Below are 18,515 nucleotides of genomic sequence, written 5' to 3'. Positions count from 1 at the left end.
ACAGTTTTATCTGATATATAGTTTTGTTTTGTTGTTGTTTTTATTGTTCCATATTCCATATTTCAACAAGTATGTAAACCATAAACATAACTATACAAAAGCATGGATGAATTGTCAAGTTCAGCTTATAAGAAATATGAGGAATCTACATGGAAGCATTGCTTGTATTTTATTTATGTATCTATTTCACATCTTTAATATGTAAATTTGTTAGCAGACGCCATCTCGTGCGCGCGCTAGCCCCTGCTGCGATGCTCTTGGTGTACACAAATCAATCCGGCCTGTGTAATGCATGCATATGCTGTGGGTAATGTGTACCGTACGTGTACCGTGGAGTATAGTAAGGCGTGAACACAGAAGCCAGCCGTTCTGGAGCGAACAACGCCATTTACTAGTACTGCCAGAATTGTTTATGTGAAGCGGTTTGGTTCTGTACTTACTAATCCTGACTGCATGAAATTTCCATGATGACTGAGCAAGAAGATATCAAGAAAGAGAAAGGTGAGAGTTTCAAATGTCGCGAGTGAAGTTAGCGTTTTTTTCGTAATGGTCCCACTCGTTAATTATTGTGCTGTCGAATGTTTGCTTGTCTACCATATGTGACCCTGCACCACAAAACAAACAAAAAGTTGCCAGACATGGATTTTTAGTTCAGGACAGATTCTAAAAGGGCAGACTCTAAGCTTTAAAATGATGTATAACTTAATTCAAATTATTATTATTTCGCATTTTCGTCGTTAACCATCGAATATCTTGTTATTATTAGACAACGACTCGAGTAACGTTACAGCGTTATAATTAAGTTTATTCCACACATTTCTGATATCTGAGGCATAGGCATATCCATACGTGTACATTTAGGAGTGAAATTTTGCAGGCGTACCAGAACTATTGGCTTTTAACATGTGTATCAGGCAAAATCGTGAAATAGGCCCCACCGCAGTGCGCGTGCACCCGTGCGTTAGCAAGCAAGGTTAGGTTAGGGTTAGTGTTTAGGGTTAGGTAGGGTTGTATTTATGGTTAAATTGGCCATTAAATTAGTCAGGGGACATTAGGGAGTCCTTCCGAGAACAAAAAGTAGAAGACCAAAGAAAAAAACGGGAGAAAGGGAGGACGAAAGATGCTATGCTGTGGAAATCGGCCCCACCGCCGTATGCATCTCGCGTAAACGCCGTTTGGTGGGGCCGCATTCACGAGTATTATACTGTGGAAGAAAGCCCCACCGCCGTGCTTATCTACCGATGAACGCCACACGGTGGGGCTGAATTCACGAGTATAAACAGGCGAGCCGCCGTAGTATTTGTACGGACACGCAGTGGTGGGGCCTATTTCACGAGTATGCCGTGTATCATCTGAACAACACCCCTCTTGAATCTGTTGAATTTGTGAAGTACAATGTACTAGGGTGTAGCTATCACTTCTGATTTGAAGTGGACCCAATTCAACACATCAATAATACTGTCAACAAAGCTAATAACGTTCTTGCATTTCTAGTAATCCTCTGATGTCAAAGCCACAGCTTACAGTAAACTAGTTGGACACTCGAATGGACTTAAATTACGGAGAACACGCACAGTCTGCAAGAATCTTCAGCTGATTGAAAGAGGCAGAAGAAGGAGAAGAGGAAGAATACTTTAATGACAGATAACTTTGCCCTCAAAATTGCTTCAAAGAAGCAATCTATTTGAATTTAAGCCAAAATCTACATACTAACATATGAAGGTCAAATAATAGATGTTCATTGAAAATTTGTTGCTTTTACCACTGAATGGCCTGATATTGATCAGGAAAGATAATATCAGCCCTAAAATTCTGTTGAACACTGTTTTATACCTTTTCAAGACTTAGACTCAAGTGATGAACAGGGATTACATGGACTGACAAAATACATGGACTGACAAAATATGTCGCATCAAATCAAATCAAATCTAATCAAATCAAATCAAATCATATACAAATTTTTCTACCCACTATTTGCAAACAAATGTACTCAATTAAATATATGTTTGTTTGTGTTTGTATGTTTGTTTCTTCACTTTGTGTAATACTTTAGGAGAAGGAAGGAATGAGGCATGGGCAGCCTTGGCAGTTGGCTTCATATGTCTGGTGGTGGGTGTTCCCCTGTGGTGGCGGACTACAACAACATACAGGGCTTCCCTTCCATATTCTGACATCGTCCAACTTTTCCAACAGCAGGTGAGAAATTTGTGCAAAGATAGAGATTATTTTAATCAGTTCTATTTCTGGAAAGTAAAGACACTCTTGTATCACCAGTCTTTTCAGTTGTCTCACTAACCAGATTTTAACTCTAAGCAGGCCAGGCTTTTTTGGCTATGCTACAACGTAAGTCCACGGGGCTGATTTTGCCCCCCCCCCCCCCCCCCCCCTCCCCAAGATCTCTGGCCATCAGTGGCACGATCGCAATGAAATTTGGCATGCGTGACACCCACATCATAATCTATAAGATATGTCTTTAAATTTTTTGAAATTATCAGTTTCTATTTTTAATCAATTGATTATGCAAATTAAGCCCAACATCTTATTTTAGCCTGTTAAACACTAATGAAAAGCATTGAGAGTCTGTTTTTTGTTTGTATATCTGTTTTAACATATTCAACAATTGTATATCATAAAAACTTCCAAAAGTCATTTAAATTCTTATCTATTGTTTTTGGAATTTCTTATGTATTTATTTGTTTTTTACTTTTTCTTTGTATTTTCAATGAAAATTATCATGGACAACATTTCGACCATAATTACGATAATACTAATCCATCAAAGTGATGAATAGTAAAAATAGTCAGGTTTTTATGAGTGTCATGACTGAGCACTGTTTTTCATGTAGGAAATGTACACAAAATCACAAAATTTTGCCCATTTTGGGATGACATGCCGTTATACAAATGTGCATAACTTCGTATTTGATAGGTGCAGACATTTGGTCTCAAAAGTTGCGCGAGACTTGAAAGAAATGTCAAGAAACCTCATGACAAGGTCTTGTCGTGTTGCAGAATTATTGCACAAAACGTCAAGGGGGTGGGGGGGCTCCCCCTGTAGGTTAAGGATCTTTTATTGTATTAACAAACAGACAAACAAACAAACAAACATAATGATCTACTAAATGTTCAATTTGACATACAATGTATATAACGAAATTGAAGTCAAACCAACAGGAGTCGAAAGATGATTAAACTCTTACATTTACACTTAAACTCTTCCTGATAAAAAAGGACTTTAAATAAGGTGATGATGTTTGTGTCTCAATGGCCTTTATCGCATGTGACTATAAAACTCAAACAGTGGGTGAGCCATTTGATTTTCTCCTATGATGTGTTGACAAGGCTGTGCCATGGCACAGTATGAGCTGTATATGATTGTACACACACACACACACACACACAAAATGTGGAGCACTATCTGTATCTCCAAACTATCATAGTTTTGTAGATATTCTCAGCAATAGTTACGTGTTGGGAAATGAAATATCAATTTACAAGTTCGGAAAATCTATTTTTATTGTGAAGTGACGGTTTTTTCATCATTAAAGGACAAGTTCACCTTCATAGACATGTGGGTTGAGTGAATGCAGCAATATTAGCAGAACACATCAGTGAGAGTTTGAGCAAAATCGGACAATCCGTTAAAAAGTTATGAATTTTTGAAGTTTCTCCTCAGTCACGGCTGGATGAAAAGACTATTATAGCTTGTGATGTCACATGAGTACAACGATATAAAGAAAGAATAAAGAAAATTCAACATATTTCCATTTTTCTCGCATAACAAAAGAACACTTGACTTCTCTCTTTCAGAAGGCAGGGGGAATAATATTACCCTTAACATATGTCAGTAGCAAGTCGAAGAAATGTGCACTTTATTAAAAAAAGTAAAGTTTTGTGAAATTCTCTTTTTATTTTCCTTATATAGTTGTACGCATGTGACATCATACACTATAGTAGTCTTCTCTTCCAGCAGTGACTGCGCAGATACTTAAAATATTCGTAACTTTTGAACGGATTGTCCAATTTTCCTCAAACTTTCACTGATGTGTTCTACTAATATTGCTGCATTCTCTCAATCCTTATGTATATGAAGGTGGACTTGTCCTTTAAAGGGAAAAATTAGATGCGATTACTCTATATGTATATGAAGTGCGTTCTGCCCATGCCTGCTGCACAGTAACTGCATCACTCGAAGTGCACAAGTGAACACTGAAAGTGTGACCCCGCTTGACCTCTGTGTGAGTGAAATTGAGCCAAAAGGTACCTGAACTTTCGATCCTAGCAGAATCTTTGTCAGAGGCGAAATGACAAACATAAAAAGTATAAAACGTACACTCATTTCTGACTCATACACCTCATTTCACCTGAAGACACTTTATGACTTACTGTAATTTCTATTTTCATTGTCGAGTGCTGAAACTATATCTGTTTGTCTGTAAAACAATGTCAGGCCAATTTTCCCTCCTGCACTAGACAACCTGCAGCATTCCTGTGACACTGGTGACCTGTAGCAGCGCAGCAGTCCCATCAGTGGGTGAACTGGAGCCCAAGCTAGCAGAGTTGCTATCAGGTATAGATCCACATCTGCCACATCTCCTTAGATTGTACAGGTTGCTCCCTGAAAACAAAAACAAAAACATGAACAAACACAAAAGAAACTTTCTTCATGTCAAGATCATGAAAACCTTCCTGATTTAGGGATGATTCTAGCATGTTGAGGTGCTTGTAGCATGCACGTGTCTCCTCACTAGCTCTTTGGAACCTCTTGGCTGTTGTGTATTAATGTTGGTGGCCCTTTAAAGCTGACATGAAATTCTATTTGGAAGGTTTGTCATGACTCACGAATTGCCCTTTGGAAAATGTTCAGTCATCATTTCTTGACTTCATATCAGAACCAGTGTTAACCCTTTCCCTACGGGAACCTGGTGACCTGTTTATTAAGTCTATGGGAATTGAAAAGCAATTCCAGAATTCAGTATGGATCTGGTTAACACAGGTCGCTCTAACTTCCTGACACTCCTTTGTCAAAATAAACATGTGTGTAAGTTTGCAGAAGGTAAACAAACCTTATGTCGGGGGAAAATTTAAAGCTCACCCGAGCCAAAGGGGAATCATTCAGCGTTGATTGTGCATAATTTTTGTTTACATTTTCAACTTCTTCCTTAAAACCTCATGATGAATTTTCACAAAGCTTGTCAGATGACACCCCTAAATAGGATCTCAATTTGTTCAAATGAGTACAATACCAGCTTCACCCCCCCCCCCCCCAATATGGAGGCTCCAAAGTCCTGAAAGTAAGAAATCTTCACAAACTTTCTTCTCTTCAACAAGAAGTGATAGAGCCAGTGCTATGACTAAGTACTGTGGTGAATGCAGTTTCAATTCTTTTCATAGCAGATCGAGGGGTGCCCAAATTTTGGCCCATTTTTACATTTTCATCTTTTCTTTGAAAATGCATGGTCAAATTTGTCACCAAGCTTGACAGGTATCATTTGCTAGGGTAATAAGATAATTGATAAATGGACACCAAGCCCCCTAGAGACTCCCAAAGCCCTTCAGTATTTTATGTTCTTCTTGTTAAAAGTCTGCAAGAAGTCATAGAAAGTGAGCTTGTGATACTCAGCAGAGTGCTATACCCACTGAGTCTCTTTAAACTAGACTTATGAAAGCAATATCCCTATGTCATCAGCTGAATTGATAGTGATGGTGATTAATGACATGTATTCATGTTTCCCTTTTTTTGTAGGAGTAAAGGAGAAGTCATCCCTCAGTATACATTACTCTCTGTATTCCAGAGCCTGCCTGACTCGTGAGAAGACCTCCATCGCATCGTCTTCATCAGTGAAAGGTATCAGTCATTGCAAGAGATAAGTCACTGAGAATCTGTATGTCAGTGCATTGTCAGCAATGTTTCTTTTGCAGTGTGTTCCCGGTTGATATACATACCAGTACGAAAATAATTGCAAGTCAATTCACCTTTAAAAAAAAAAAAGAATAAAGAGTAATTCTGAGTTGGTTATTAGAGAAGAAACAAAGTTTACTTTTGTGACAGTGCATGAACAAAAAGTCACCTGTGGGGCAATTCATCAAGGGCTTTGTCAGTGATTTTCACTGACAAATTTACTCTCAGCCAATCAAATGCAAGGATTTCAGTAGCTTAAGACAGTTGTCAGTGGCAGACAAGTTTCATGACAGGCTGCCAAGATTTTGGAAGAAGTTATTCTAATCTGTTACATTATATATATTGACTAATTGATATTCAGTGTTTCAACAAGTGATATAAAGCCAACCACTATGGACATTACTCTTGAATGAAATAGCTGAAATGTTCTGTGTCTATTAGAATGCACTAGCTGACTCTTTATATTGCACACACAAAATATGAATAAAAAAATGTCAGATTGAAAAACATAGGTCTTTAAAGGGGACCTCTGCAAGATTTTCAGACTTTTACATTTTGAACAACTATAAATAAGTTATAATGAGTACAGAGTTTTCAGAATTTATAGTGACTGGGATGAGGAATAATAACATTTTAAAAATTTATAACAAATTGCAGTGAACAAGGATGATGACATGGCAGCCTCACCACAAGAATGCATGAGTTGGGGCTCAAAGAAGCAGAACAAAAGAAGGAAGGCATGCATAGATATACACATGTGAACTTGTTAAATAAGTGGTATTGTAATGGAATTACACTGCTGCATTTCTGAAATATGTGAGGCTCCCATGTCATCAGCACTGTTCAGTATGATTTGTTAAAGATTTTCAGATCATTGAATTCTCTGCTCAAGGGCCACAATAAATTCTACAAATCTATATATGGAGCTGCTGATTTATGTACTGCATGATGTGAAATTATGAAAATCGTCGCGAATGTCCCTTTAAAACCCATTAAAAACACTCCTTTCAGACAAATATCTGCTTACAAACATCTGACTTGGATGTAAGAAGAGAGTATTCATGCAGATAAACACCAAAAACAGGAAATCCACATATTTTTACCCTAAACTGTTGTTTTCGGGCCCACTGCAAAAGTTTTGTGGTGCAAAGTCACATTTTGTCATATACTGTTCATTGTGAAGGCTCTCCAGAGAGCCATGCATTGTGATGTGTTAACAATTCTGGACGTCTACTCCATCTTCTTGTATTGACAGAATTGGATGATAAACTCGACAGTCACCAACAGGGAACTATCGGAGGGATCACTGTCTACTTTCTGGATGATAGCACTGAACTCTTTCCTCTTGATGCCAGGGATGTGTATCTAGGGGGGCACAGAGCAATCTTCATCAAAGGTGATTTTGTGGGATGTTGAAATCTTTAGCTCACCCGAGTCGAAGGCATGCGTTGTACATCATTTGTGATGCGCTGTCCACCATCCGTCGTCCGTCATCGGTCGTGCGTAGACATTTTGACATTTTCATCTTCTTTTTGAAAACTCCATGATGGATTTTCACACCTCCCAGATGGTGGGGGGAGGGGCAGGAACCAAAACCCCCTACATTGAGAAATCTTTACAAATCTTCTTCTTAAAATGAGAAGTGACAGAGCTAAATTGATACTATGAGTAAGTACATTGATGACTGTAGTTTCAAGGTTGTTCCGCCAGATATCTTTTACAGCTAGCTTGTGTTCTGATATGTGTGCAGGCTCCGACTTCCAGAAAGCGCTTCAGACAACATCATCCCTGCTGAAATCGGTCATCATTTCAGAATCAAGTCTGCAGAAACACTACCGTAAGGCCAGGGGAATCACAAAGTCAGTGGTAAGCTCATTATAGAAGCCACATATACATCTGACTTAGAGTATAGGCTTACTTATTATTATGTTACCACCTCAGAAAAAGTGATCATGCAAATGCGAGGATATATGAAAAATTAGTAAATGAAAATATTTATGAAACAACTTCCTGGTATTTGATAGGCTAATATGACAATTCATTGTGAATGGTATCACAGCATTTCAGCTGAAGTCATGATATATTTCTCTTTGATCAAATTTGATTTTGGTTTTCTTCTCCTGCACTAACAGGGAAAGTAATCAATGTGGAGTGATGTCCCGAAGACAGCACAATTTCTTTAGCCTTAAAAGGAAAAGGACTGATGTGATTTAGGCATGTTCTCTCCTCACATTCTGATTATCATTTTCCATAGCATCTTGTAGAACATTTTGAGACTGGTGTAAGTGAGCTGGATTTATTTTCATAATTATTTGAATTTTTTTGGGGCCATATTTGGGCATGCAGAACATTCACATCATTTTCAGGATTTGAGATGATGTTAAATTCCTGCAAAAACTGAAAACTAATCAACTTCATATCTCTACACCAGGCTGATTTGGAGAGCATGCGCTCCTTCCGCTACAAGCCAGGATATGAACTCTCCTTTACGCTTCTCGTTCCTGAGCCACACAATGTCCTGGCACATTGGGACATGGATCAAGCACAGACGGGTTGGTGTTTTTTATTTCATGTTTGCAATTTTTCTGTCTCCATCCTGACACTTTTGAAAGGTCCCTGTCTTGTTATTGCATTGAACACCAACAACAATAACAGCCATATAACAAAAATCAAAACAAAACAAAACAAAACAGAACAAAGCATCAAATTAATATTCTTAGAACCTGGCCCAGATATGCTAGATTTCATGTACATGTATTTTTGAAATGTGTTGATTAGATTTGGGGCAAAATCTCTCATGGTATAAGTTTGAAGATCTCTGGAATTGAGCTAAAAGTAGAATTTTTCAACTGTAGCTTCATCTAGGAGTGTCCTGTGGTGATGAGATTGTGTAGGAAGGGTAAAAATATGTAGACATTGCTTTCATGAAGTAATAGTGGCAAAATGTCAGAGGTCAAATGTATTTTGCAAAAATATGTTGTTTTCTGTTAACCAGTATATTTTCAGCAAGGAATGTCTGGTAATGGCATAAGTTGGTTGTCAGGGTAAATTTGAAGTCACGGTTATTGTGTGAACAATACAGTAGTGATACGTAATAGATCAAGGTCACTGTACATTTGTTACCTAAATGTCATTCTTCAGCCAAAATTTCACTTTGAATGTCCAATGGTATATCATGGTAAGGATAGACATGAAAAAATAATCAAACAAAGAAAAAAATATACCCAAAACCACTCCTCCCCCCCAAAAAAGATAGAAGATGAAAGTCACCAAAATTTAGCAAAAATGTCAAATGTCATATTTGAATGAAAGTTGCAGGAAAAATTGAAAGTGACATGAGGAACAGATGATAAATTTGTGGTAGTGATCCATGAATTTTTGTGGATTTTTGAAGGATTTTTGATATTTTGGCACATAGGGTCAATGAACTTTGGTGCTCAAGCTGTGCATATTTGAGGTTTGGATATGTGCAATAAAGCATGTGCTCTGCTCGGGCAAGGCGCAGTGCTACACAGCTGGAAGCTGGTGACATAAACAAAAGGCTTCTATACTGGGAAATGGGGCGATTTCAAAATGCATGTGTTGGTGTAAATGAGCTGCTTGGTAGAGGTCTGCACTCTCAAGTGCTTTTCTAGTTGTATTTTTTGATGCACTACAAATGTGTGTATGTTGGGGGGGGGGCTAAAGATTTTGATAACAAGTAGGCCTATTGCAGTGAATTCTATCCATTCCCATCTTATTTGTCTGCAGTTTACTTAGATCCGATGCTGCATAGGATGAGGGACTTTGCCGAGTTCACCGTCACCTCCCAGGTCCTGTACTACACGGGGCTGTCAGTCACCCCCAAGCTGACCTCAGGGGGTGGGTCACACTTCTTCCCTCACACCTCCCTAGGGCACATCATTACCCCTGTGGAGGCAAAACTAGGTATGTGCAAACGTGTTCTGGTATTTCTATCACTGATGCGTAAGTAACATTGTCTGCAAACTTCTGTAATCCCTGTGCTTTTATCACTAATCACTGACGTGCATCACGTCATTGCAACTCAGACATCCTGAATTCATGACTATTTAGTCCAGTGTTCAAAGATACTTTACTACCCCCATGTCATGTGATATGATATCCTTTTTTGTCTATGCTGTCGTGTCCCAAAATGACACTTTCATGCTCTACTGTTACATCTTAATCTTATGTGAATGAGTTATCAAAGTCAAGTTTGTGTTTTCTTTTGAGGGGGAAAAGTATGACTGAATGCTGTTAAAACGGCTTCATAAGTTTGAGATTTGTAAATGGATGCATCAACTCATGTGAACCACAAACCACACACACACAAGCCATCTAACGATAACATTTAACTTTTTTTTTCTTCCATTGAAAATTTGTCTTTAAATTTGTGTGATCATTCTTTTACTTCTCAAATTGTCTAGCTAAAATTAATTTCTTCCGTTGAAAATTTGTTTTTAAATATGTGTGATCATTCTTCACAAATTGTCTAGTTGAAATGCAAACAGGTTGCATCAAAACCTCCTCAATGACATTACCTCACCTCATTCACCCAATATTATAATGGAGATCTATTTTCTCTATTCTTTAGTGTCTTTAAAATTTACAAAACACAGCAACAGATTTGTTGCATGAAGCAAGTACAGGCACTTACTAAACAATCTGACAGTAATAGAAAACCTATTATATCGTGCTGTTATTGTAACACTGATAAAGCAGAAAAATAAAGGATTGATATTCTTACATCCTTTGATAAGTTCTTAATCCAGCTGTTGATATTTTCTTGGTATGTTCCAGCAGTGTCTTTATCCAGGAAATGATCTTTGATGCTGTTGCTGATATATGATGCTTCCTTAATTTGAAAGCTGATACCTTTTATCATATTATATTTTATCTATTTCTATCATCTAGGATCTCACGTGACAAATTTCCCCAACCTGAACTTTGTGGTGTACATTCCTCCTCTAGACCAGTCTCCACTCTACATTCACTCTCAGCAAGGTGAGATGCAGATTTCTTGTTTTCTCTCTGCATGCCTGGCACACTATCTAAGAGATTTTATACCACAGAACAATCACTGATTTATGGTTGCAACTTCAGAGCAGACTTTATCACGTGCCCTGCTCCCATGATCTTTGGTGGCATTCTGCTGAAAGATCGCCTGCTGTCTCTTCATTCTGATAATTTTACATTCACACCATAACTGGAAAAAAAAAAGACCCAAAATGTACTCTAGAAATTCATTACTCATTCCATTACAGTGCCTTATAAAAGTGACAATGCAATTTGTGGTTGGATGAAAGTCAGGGGTGAAAGGTTGAAGTTAAATTCTGTTATTGTACTGTGCGTGATTTAACTGAAGAAAAATAAAATCATGGTAATTTATTGAACATGTTACATTGACATTGGAGAAAAGATGTACTCACGGAGTTGAAAATATGTTTCATTGACAATGGAGAAAAGATATACTCATGGAGATTAAAATATGTTTCATTGACAATGGAGAAAAGATATACTCATGGAGATTAAAATATGTCTCATTGACAATGGACAAAAGATGTAATCACAGAGGTGAAAATATGTCTCATTGACAATGGAGAAAAGATATGTTCGTGGAGATGAAAATATGTTTCATTGACAATGGAGAAAAGATATACTCATGGAGATTAAAATATGTTTCATTGACAATGGAGAAAAGATACACTCATGGAGATGAAAATATGTTTCATTGACAATGGAGAAAAGATATGTTCGTGGAGATGAAAATATGTTTCATTGACAATGGAGAAAAGATATACTCATGGAGATGAAAATATGTCTCATTGACAATGGAGAAAAGATATGTTCGTGGAGATGAAAATATGTTTCATTGACAATGGAGAAAAGATATATCCATGGAGATGAAAATATGTTTCATTGACAATGGAGAAAAGATATACTCACGGAGGTGAAAATATATTACATTGACAATGGAGAAAAGATATACTCATGGAGATTAAACTATGTCTCATTGACAATGGACAAAAGATATAATCACGGAGGTGAAAATATGTCTCATTGGCAATGGAGGAAACATATACTCACGGAGGTGAAAATATGTTTCATTGACAATGGAGAAAAGATGTACAGATGGAGGTGATGAAAGGATGATTATTCATAAGTTTAGGTACCAGAGGCCAAGTCCAAATAATAAAATTTAAGATCTATGCTAGTCATGACAGACTGCCTCACAAAGTTTGCACAAGCTGTTCCCTGTTGGAACCAGACAGCAACCGTAGTCACACATGTCTTACATGATGCATGATTTTCTCACTTTGGTACACCATTGAGGATCCATTTTGACTGGGGCAAGAATTTTAAAAGTGCAGTGATTCGAAAGCGTGATGATTAAACATCATGAATCATAGTCATGTCTTCAAATATTCCATGCAGTTTTAAATTGATCATATTTTTGCATCGTTCCATGCAGGTGAGCCTGTTGATACCAATGCCTTTCTAAGTCCTCGCTGGGGTGGGGTGCTGATACACAACACCCCTACTCCAGGGGAGAATGTCTCCAAGCCATACCACGTGGATGTAGACAGTGGAGGCATTATGCCCGTCTTCCTGGCCCAGCTCCGATTGCTCCTTGGTGTTCCGATGCCGACAATTGTAAGCATAGGAGAGAGACCTAAGCTATTGAGTTTTGGAAGGTTCCATGACATTTCTCCAGCAACAATTACTCTTATAAAATGTCTGCATGCTAAGCCAAACATAAATTCTACCCACAAATGTAACCCTAAACCTAAACTCGATCCTTGAATCAGACTAAACCTGAAACCCGATAACAGTCATAACCCTAACCCTAAGTTCTTGGAGAAAATGAAACCAGAGCAATTGCCGCAGGAACAAATGTGTCACCGTTTTGGATAGCTTATCTATTTAGTGCTCACATGGTGTAATCCAGCTGTATTTACCCCTTTACAATAAGTATGCCATTCTCAATTGACCTCCCCTAATAAAATGCACAGTGAGTGATAATCAGTGATGTTCTGTAGGGTAACCAAAATATGCACTTTACCCTTCATTGAGTAGAGTTTGGCATTTCAAGAGACCTCTAAGTAACGAAGAGTTTGCAGGGGAATTCTATCCTGATAAGTTGTTGCTTTGTATGAAAACAGAAAAAATCATAAAAGTGGGTCAGGGAAAATTTTTTTGGGAAAAATCAGATGCACAAAAGAAGGTATGAAATGTAAAAGTTTAAGGAAGTAAGACAAATTGGCAATTCTGTGTAACATAGGTTTTGAGCAGTTCTCCAGTTGGTTTGTACACAAAAATTCACCAATTTTCATTTTTTCTTCCGACTTTCCTCACAGGTGGATGGCAGTTTCATTGATGAGCCTACAAAAACTTCAGTTATGGATTGGGTATGTTAATGTATCAATGAAATACCTTCAGACTGTTCATTGAATGTCAAAGCTTCATGTTGCCTATATACTCTATACTATGTTTCACCCATTTTCTTATGCTGCATTGCAGTGCCATGTGCTCTCATGTTCATCTTCCATAACTATTTTCTCAGAAGTTTCTGGCATATTTTGCTATGTTTGGGGGATTGGACTTAAGGTATAACTGTCAAATGACAATATCTGATCATATGTCCATCAGACAGTTCACCTTGGGTATTTTCTACTTCTTGCTGTATTGGCAAAGCAATGCTTTCTTCTAAAAAGCAATGCAAGTTCAAATGATAATTGTCACTGTCATCAATATCTTTGCTATTCAGTCTTTGATTTGAATCAATGCACAAGGCAGGTTAGGGTTTCACAGTGATTAAGTCAGTCTTACAAATCTGAGAATGCCGCTTCCATGCTACAAAGATGGAGAGTGTGTAGAAAGCTGATATCTTGTGCATGATATTTGTTTGCTATTCAGGAGTACGAGAGTCTGTTGAGGAGGCACTGTATAGAAAATCTTGCCACGGCGTCAACCACACTCTTCTCCCTGTCACAGCTGCTGGAGAAAATTGGAAACATTGTCATCAAAGATGACATCGCCCAGCAGGTAAAGGCTGAATCCTTGGCATTATACTCCCTTTGCTTAGTCCCACATGTTCAGGAATTAATTTTGCGAACAGACTGATAACAATTTGCAGTGAACGAATTGAAGAAGTACAGTAAATAATAGCATGTTAGCCTCTTGCCGGTGAGAGAAAATTATTCCTTTGATGTTTCTTACATTAAGAATCTGTGTCTTGCAATCCATGGTTGAAACATTAATCAAGGTGGACAGGCCTTGTTGCTGAAGAAAAGAATTGCATCTTTACACAGCAGTTTTTGCCAAGATTGAACATGCTGGACATTAGGACATTGGTCAAACAGAGGTTTATAATCTTTTAAAGATATTTGAGCATTATGTGTTGGCATTGGTCTAGGAGTTTTCCCTCAACCAGTTTACAAACATATTCAATTTTAAATGAAATAAATATTCAATTTTCATGGAGGGTGATGATTGTTCCCCTTCAAGTTTCCCTTCAAAGTTTGCCTGAAATAACGATATTTAATGCATGTAAACTGGAATCCAGGTAGTAGGATACACTTTAATAGTGAGGTAGTATACAGATATGGACTGCTTTTTTCAGTGGCGGATCCAGAGGGGGGCGCACTGGGTGCGCGCCCCCTCTTTATTTTTTGTTAAAACAAAAGAAATAAAATGAAAAAAAAATGGGGCGGGGGGGGGGGGGGGGGGCATGTGCGCCTTCCTTTAATTTTGTAAAGGCACCTCCCCTTCACGGAATTCCTGGATCCGCCCCTGTTTTTGGACATTGTTGTTAACAATACCCTCGAGATGAAAATGTCTAAAGTGTCTCGAATAAAAGCAGTCTGTCTCTCTGTTATATACTGAATAGAATTAATAGAAATTTTACTTGATCTATAGTGATCATGCTATCCAGTTGACATATGAACTGCTATAGACACTTACACTGTGATTGCATTGATCACTGTGACAAAAAGGTCAGTTTGAATAGGTCACTCCTGGCACTATGGAAGCCAAACGTTTACAGTATATGCACAGACATCTGCTAAAGTACCAAGGAAAGGGCACTTTAGTGCAATTGGGCGATTTGTTACTATGAGGCTGCAGCAATATGTTGAATTTATGGTTTATTGCCAATTGGTCTAATATCAGATGGTCTACTTTCTAGTTCGTCTAACACCACTACGGCTAAACTCATTTGGTCTACTATCAATTTCGTCTAATGCCCGTTTGGTCCCTTTCTCACTTAGTCTAATGCCCAGTTTGGCTAATTATTGTTTCGTCTCATGACAAGATGGTCTAATAGCAATTTTGTCTCCTTGAATTTTTTCCCATTTTGTCTAATAAACTGTGGGTATTAGATGAAATGGGCATAGCCCATATGGAAGTAGACCAACTGGTAATGAGGCTAAGTGGCAATGGGATAAGACCATATGGGTTGAGACTAAATGGCTATTAGACGAAGTGGGAGTAGACCAAGTGATAGATCACCGAATTTATGCCTGTGATTTTAACCAATCAAAAATCAAACATTCTTCAAATGAGGTGTATGTAGTAATCTAAGTAGCTTATTACGCAGTCCGCTGGTAAAAATGTACATCATAAATATGAATGTATTCGTCATGTGCAGCCTATCAACCACATGATCATTCTGTTCATGACCTTCTGTCATATATCAATCAGAAAATGTGCAGGTCAGTGAACTTTTTGCTTTCTATTCAGTTTTAAGTAGCAGAAGGAAATATGTAACAAACTTTCCCTGAGCAGCACGTACTGATTGTGTTGTGTGTGCCTTCATGCCTGCCTTGTGCCGGACAGGTTTACGTAGCAGTTGAAAGCATGCAGAGCAGTCACAGGTTTCTGAGGGACGGCAAGCTGCAGCCTGCCTTCCAGGCCTCCAAGAGGGCCATCATTGCCTCGGAGGAAGCCTTCTTTGACCCCTCCCTCCTCGAACTCCTCTACTTCCCTGATGACCAGAAGTGAGTCCTCACTCTCCTCTTTTGTTCCTTATTTTGTTTATTGTGGAACCTCGTTATAACAAAGTCGGATAAAGCAAGACACCTGACAGTGTTATAATGAGGAAATGTTGCAAATCCCATTCCTCCTATATTCCTCTGTATCCTTTTGTATTCCTGATAGTAATGCGATAGCCAATATTGTGACAAGGATATTCCTGTAGTCCCAAGCAGCTTGTTGTAACAAGGTTCCATGTATAAGATTCAAGATCTGTTACAATTATACACAGGCCTGTCACTGTACAGAAGTCGCGACAGGGCTGTACAATTGGGTTCCGAAACACCAACCGACTCACAACGATGACGTTGATTTTGGATCCATGACTTTATGTTTTTTACCTCAGAGCACTTATTACTAATCTTTATGTTGGTAACATGAGCGGCTTTTTTGGTCACACAAACGCACAACTTGCATTGTTCAAAGCTGGTATTTTGAATTGTGCAACGATGGAATTCATGGTCAGGGATTGCGATTAGAAATTGCAGTTTGTTTGTTTTTTTGCTCCTTGGACATAGCGTCTGGGCTTGCTATAGACTGCTGTACCTTACTGTAGTCCAAGCACATACTTCACGTGAGTATAACGTATAGTTTGTGGAAGAACATCTAAAATTTTCATCAGTTTTCTAGTTGTGTTGGTATTTAGCACTGATGGTATGGGCGTCATTGTCTGATATGGTGCTTTGCATGGCATCTGGTCATGCTAGCTCTGTTATTGTCATTGGGTCATTGGATACAGTGCTTTGAGACCACTTGTCCAAACCTTCCTACCTTACCATCGCTGTCATTTTGTGGTTGCAATGTAATTAATGTGCTATAACACTGTTAAAATAGAAAGTGTATAATTATTATGTGTGAATTTGACAGACACACGCACACACACACACACACACACACACACACACACATATACACACTGTATGCTGACAGAAACAGCACCACCACCACCGACAACAACAACAACAAAAACCAGATGATACATGACTGTGAACTAAAGTTGATCTTAATGTTTAAGATTGACTTAAATTCTTTGTGAAACACCCCCTTGTATACAAGTTTAAAGGACAAGTTCACCTTTATAAACATAAGTATTGGGAGAATGTAGCAATATTAGTAGAACACATCATTGAAAGTTTGAGGAAAATCAGACAATCCGTTCAAAAGTTATGAATTTTTGAAGTTTTTTTGCAGTACCCGCTGGATGAGAAGACTACTGCAGTGTATGAATAACTTAGATGTCACATGCGTACAACAATATAAGGAAAATATAAAGAGAATTTCACAAAATTCCATCTTTTGAAAAAAGTACACATTCCCCTGACTCGTTACCGATAAATGTTATGGGTAATATTATTCCCCCTGCCTTTAGAAAGAGGCAAGTCAATTGCTCTTTTATTATGCGAAAAAAATGAAAATATGTTGAATTTTCTTTTATATTTTCTTTATACTGTTGTACGCATATGACTCACAAGCTGTAGTAGTCTCCTCATCCAGCGGTTCCAACACAAAAATTTAAAAGATTCATAACTTTTGCATCGATTGTCCAATTTTCCTCAAACTTTCACTGATGTGTTCTACTAATATTGTTGCATTTTCTCAATCCTTATGTTTATGAAGGTGAACTTGTCCTTTAATAGTCTAGACAGCGTAGTAATCGTACTGTGTTGTACATTTCTTTCCTCTTCAGATTTGCCATCTACATTCCATTGTTCCTACCAGTCAGCATTCCAGTCGTCATGTCTCTAATCAAAGCAGCAAAATGGATTAAACAAAACAGAGAGACAGAAAAACAAAAAACTGACTGAAAGCAGCACCCACCTCCCCCCCCCCACCCCCCGAGAAATGAAAGAGGGATTGAGTTATGTTGAGGAAATCAATGACATTGAAGAGCAGTGCTGCGAATACCACGTTAAACTGATAGCACTGCCTGAGAGCTTCAAGACTGATGTAAAGTTATGTGTGTCACCGGAGTGACCCCAGACAGACTAAGTGCACAACTTTTGAAATATGAAGGGGCTATCTCAGGGGAGGAGACTTCGCCATGACTGCTGCAACTCGTGCAACTTGAAAGACCAAAAAATGGCTTGTGCTCTCACCAAGAAGGCGACTCCAGGGCAGGGTCCGAGAGGCATCTCCACTCAGGGTGTCAACTTATTTGGCGGACAGTCATGGGGACGTCACTTCAACATCTGCGGCAAGCACGGTGACTTCTCTGAGACATCTTCTCAGTTGTGGAGATGTATTTGTGACCTATTTACATCGCCGCCCATAGGTTGCCATGGGTTGCAAGGTTGCGGAAACATCTGAAACAAAATGAGTCTCCGTGATGTGGCCACAACTGATGGAGACGTTGCGGAGGCATGTCTGAGACCAGGTGGAGACTGGAAAAAGTCTTTGACATCATTGAACATGTTTGTTTCTCCCACGACTCCCTGGAGACCTGGCTATTCTCCAGGGCCCCATTTCATAAAGAGTTGATATGATAGCAACTCTTGCTGGAATGGCAATTGTCATGGTAACGACAAGAATCCAGCTTCCTGATTGGCTGTTGCTGTTGGAAGTTGCCATTCCAGCAAAAGTTG

At 38.5% G+C, this 18,515-nt stretch overlaps 1 protein-coding gene across 1 annotated transcript; it reads left to right on the top strand.

The window, feature by feature from the left end:
• Window positions 1-363: 363 nt before the first annotated feature.
• LOC139711621 (GPI transamidase component PIG-S-like) lies at window positions 364-17,744 on the top strand. The gene is made up of 14 exons (XM_071623478.1): window positions 364-501; window positions 2,054-2,196; window positions 4,473-4,569; window positions 5,746-5,847; window positions 7,157-7,297; window positions 7,652-7,767; window positions 8,333-8,453; window positions 9,652-9,828; window positions 10,816-10,905; window positions 12,374-12,555; window positions 13,260-13,310; window positions 13,819-13,947; window positions 15,739-15,899; window positions 17,621-17,744. The coding sequence occupies exons 1-14, from the start codon at window positions 465-467 to the stop codon at window positions 17,736-17,738; spliced, it is 1,665 nt and encodes a 554-aa protein (XP_071479579.1). The 5' UTR covers window positions 364-464; the 3' UTR covers window positions 17,739-17,744.
• Window positions 17,745-18,515: the final 771 nt, after the last annotated feature.

The sequence above is a fragment of the Diadema antillarum genome, unplaced genomic scaffold, assembly GCF_040938485.1.
Source record: "Diadema antillarum isolate AM-2024a unplaced genomic scaffold, OU_Dant_1.0 seq00001676_RagTag, whole genome shotgun sequence".
NCBI lineage: Eukaryota > Metazoa > Echinodermata > Echinoidea > Diadematoida > Diadematidae > Diadema > Diadema antillarum.
The sequence above is the reverse complement of the archived record's forward strand: the minus strand, read 5'-3'. Positions and strand labels throughout refer to the sequence as shown.

Bases quoted from the DNA above. Each gene is read 5' to 3' on its own strand.
- LOC139711621 (XM_071623478.1), top strand. From the start codon at position 465: ATGATGACTGAGCAAGAAGATATCAAGAAAGAGAAAG. The intron at 8,454-9,651 runs GTTGGTGTTTTT...ATTTGTCTGCAG, and splicing joins CATGGATCAAGCACAGACGG to TTTACTTAGATCCGATGCTG. The intron at 12,556-13,259 runs GTAAGCATAGGA...CTTTCCTCACAG, and splicing joins GTGTTCCGATGCCGACAATT to GTGGATGGCAGTTTCATTGA.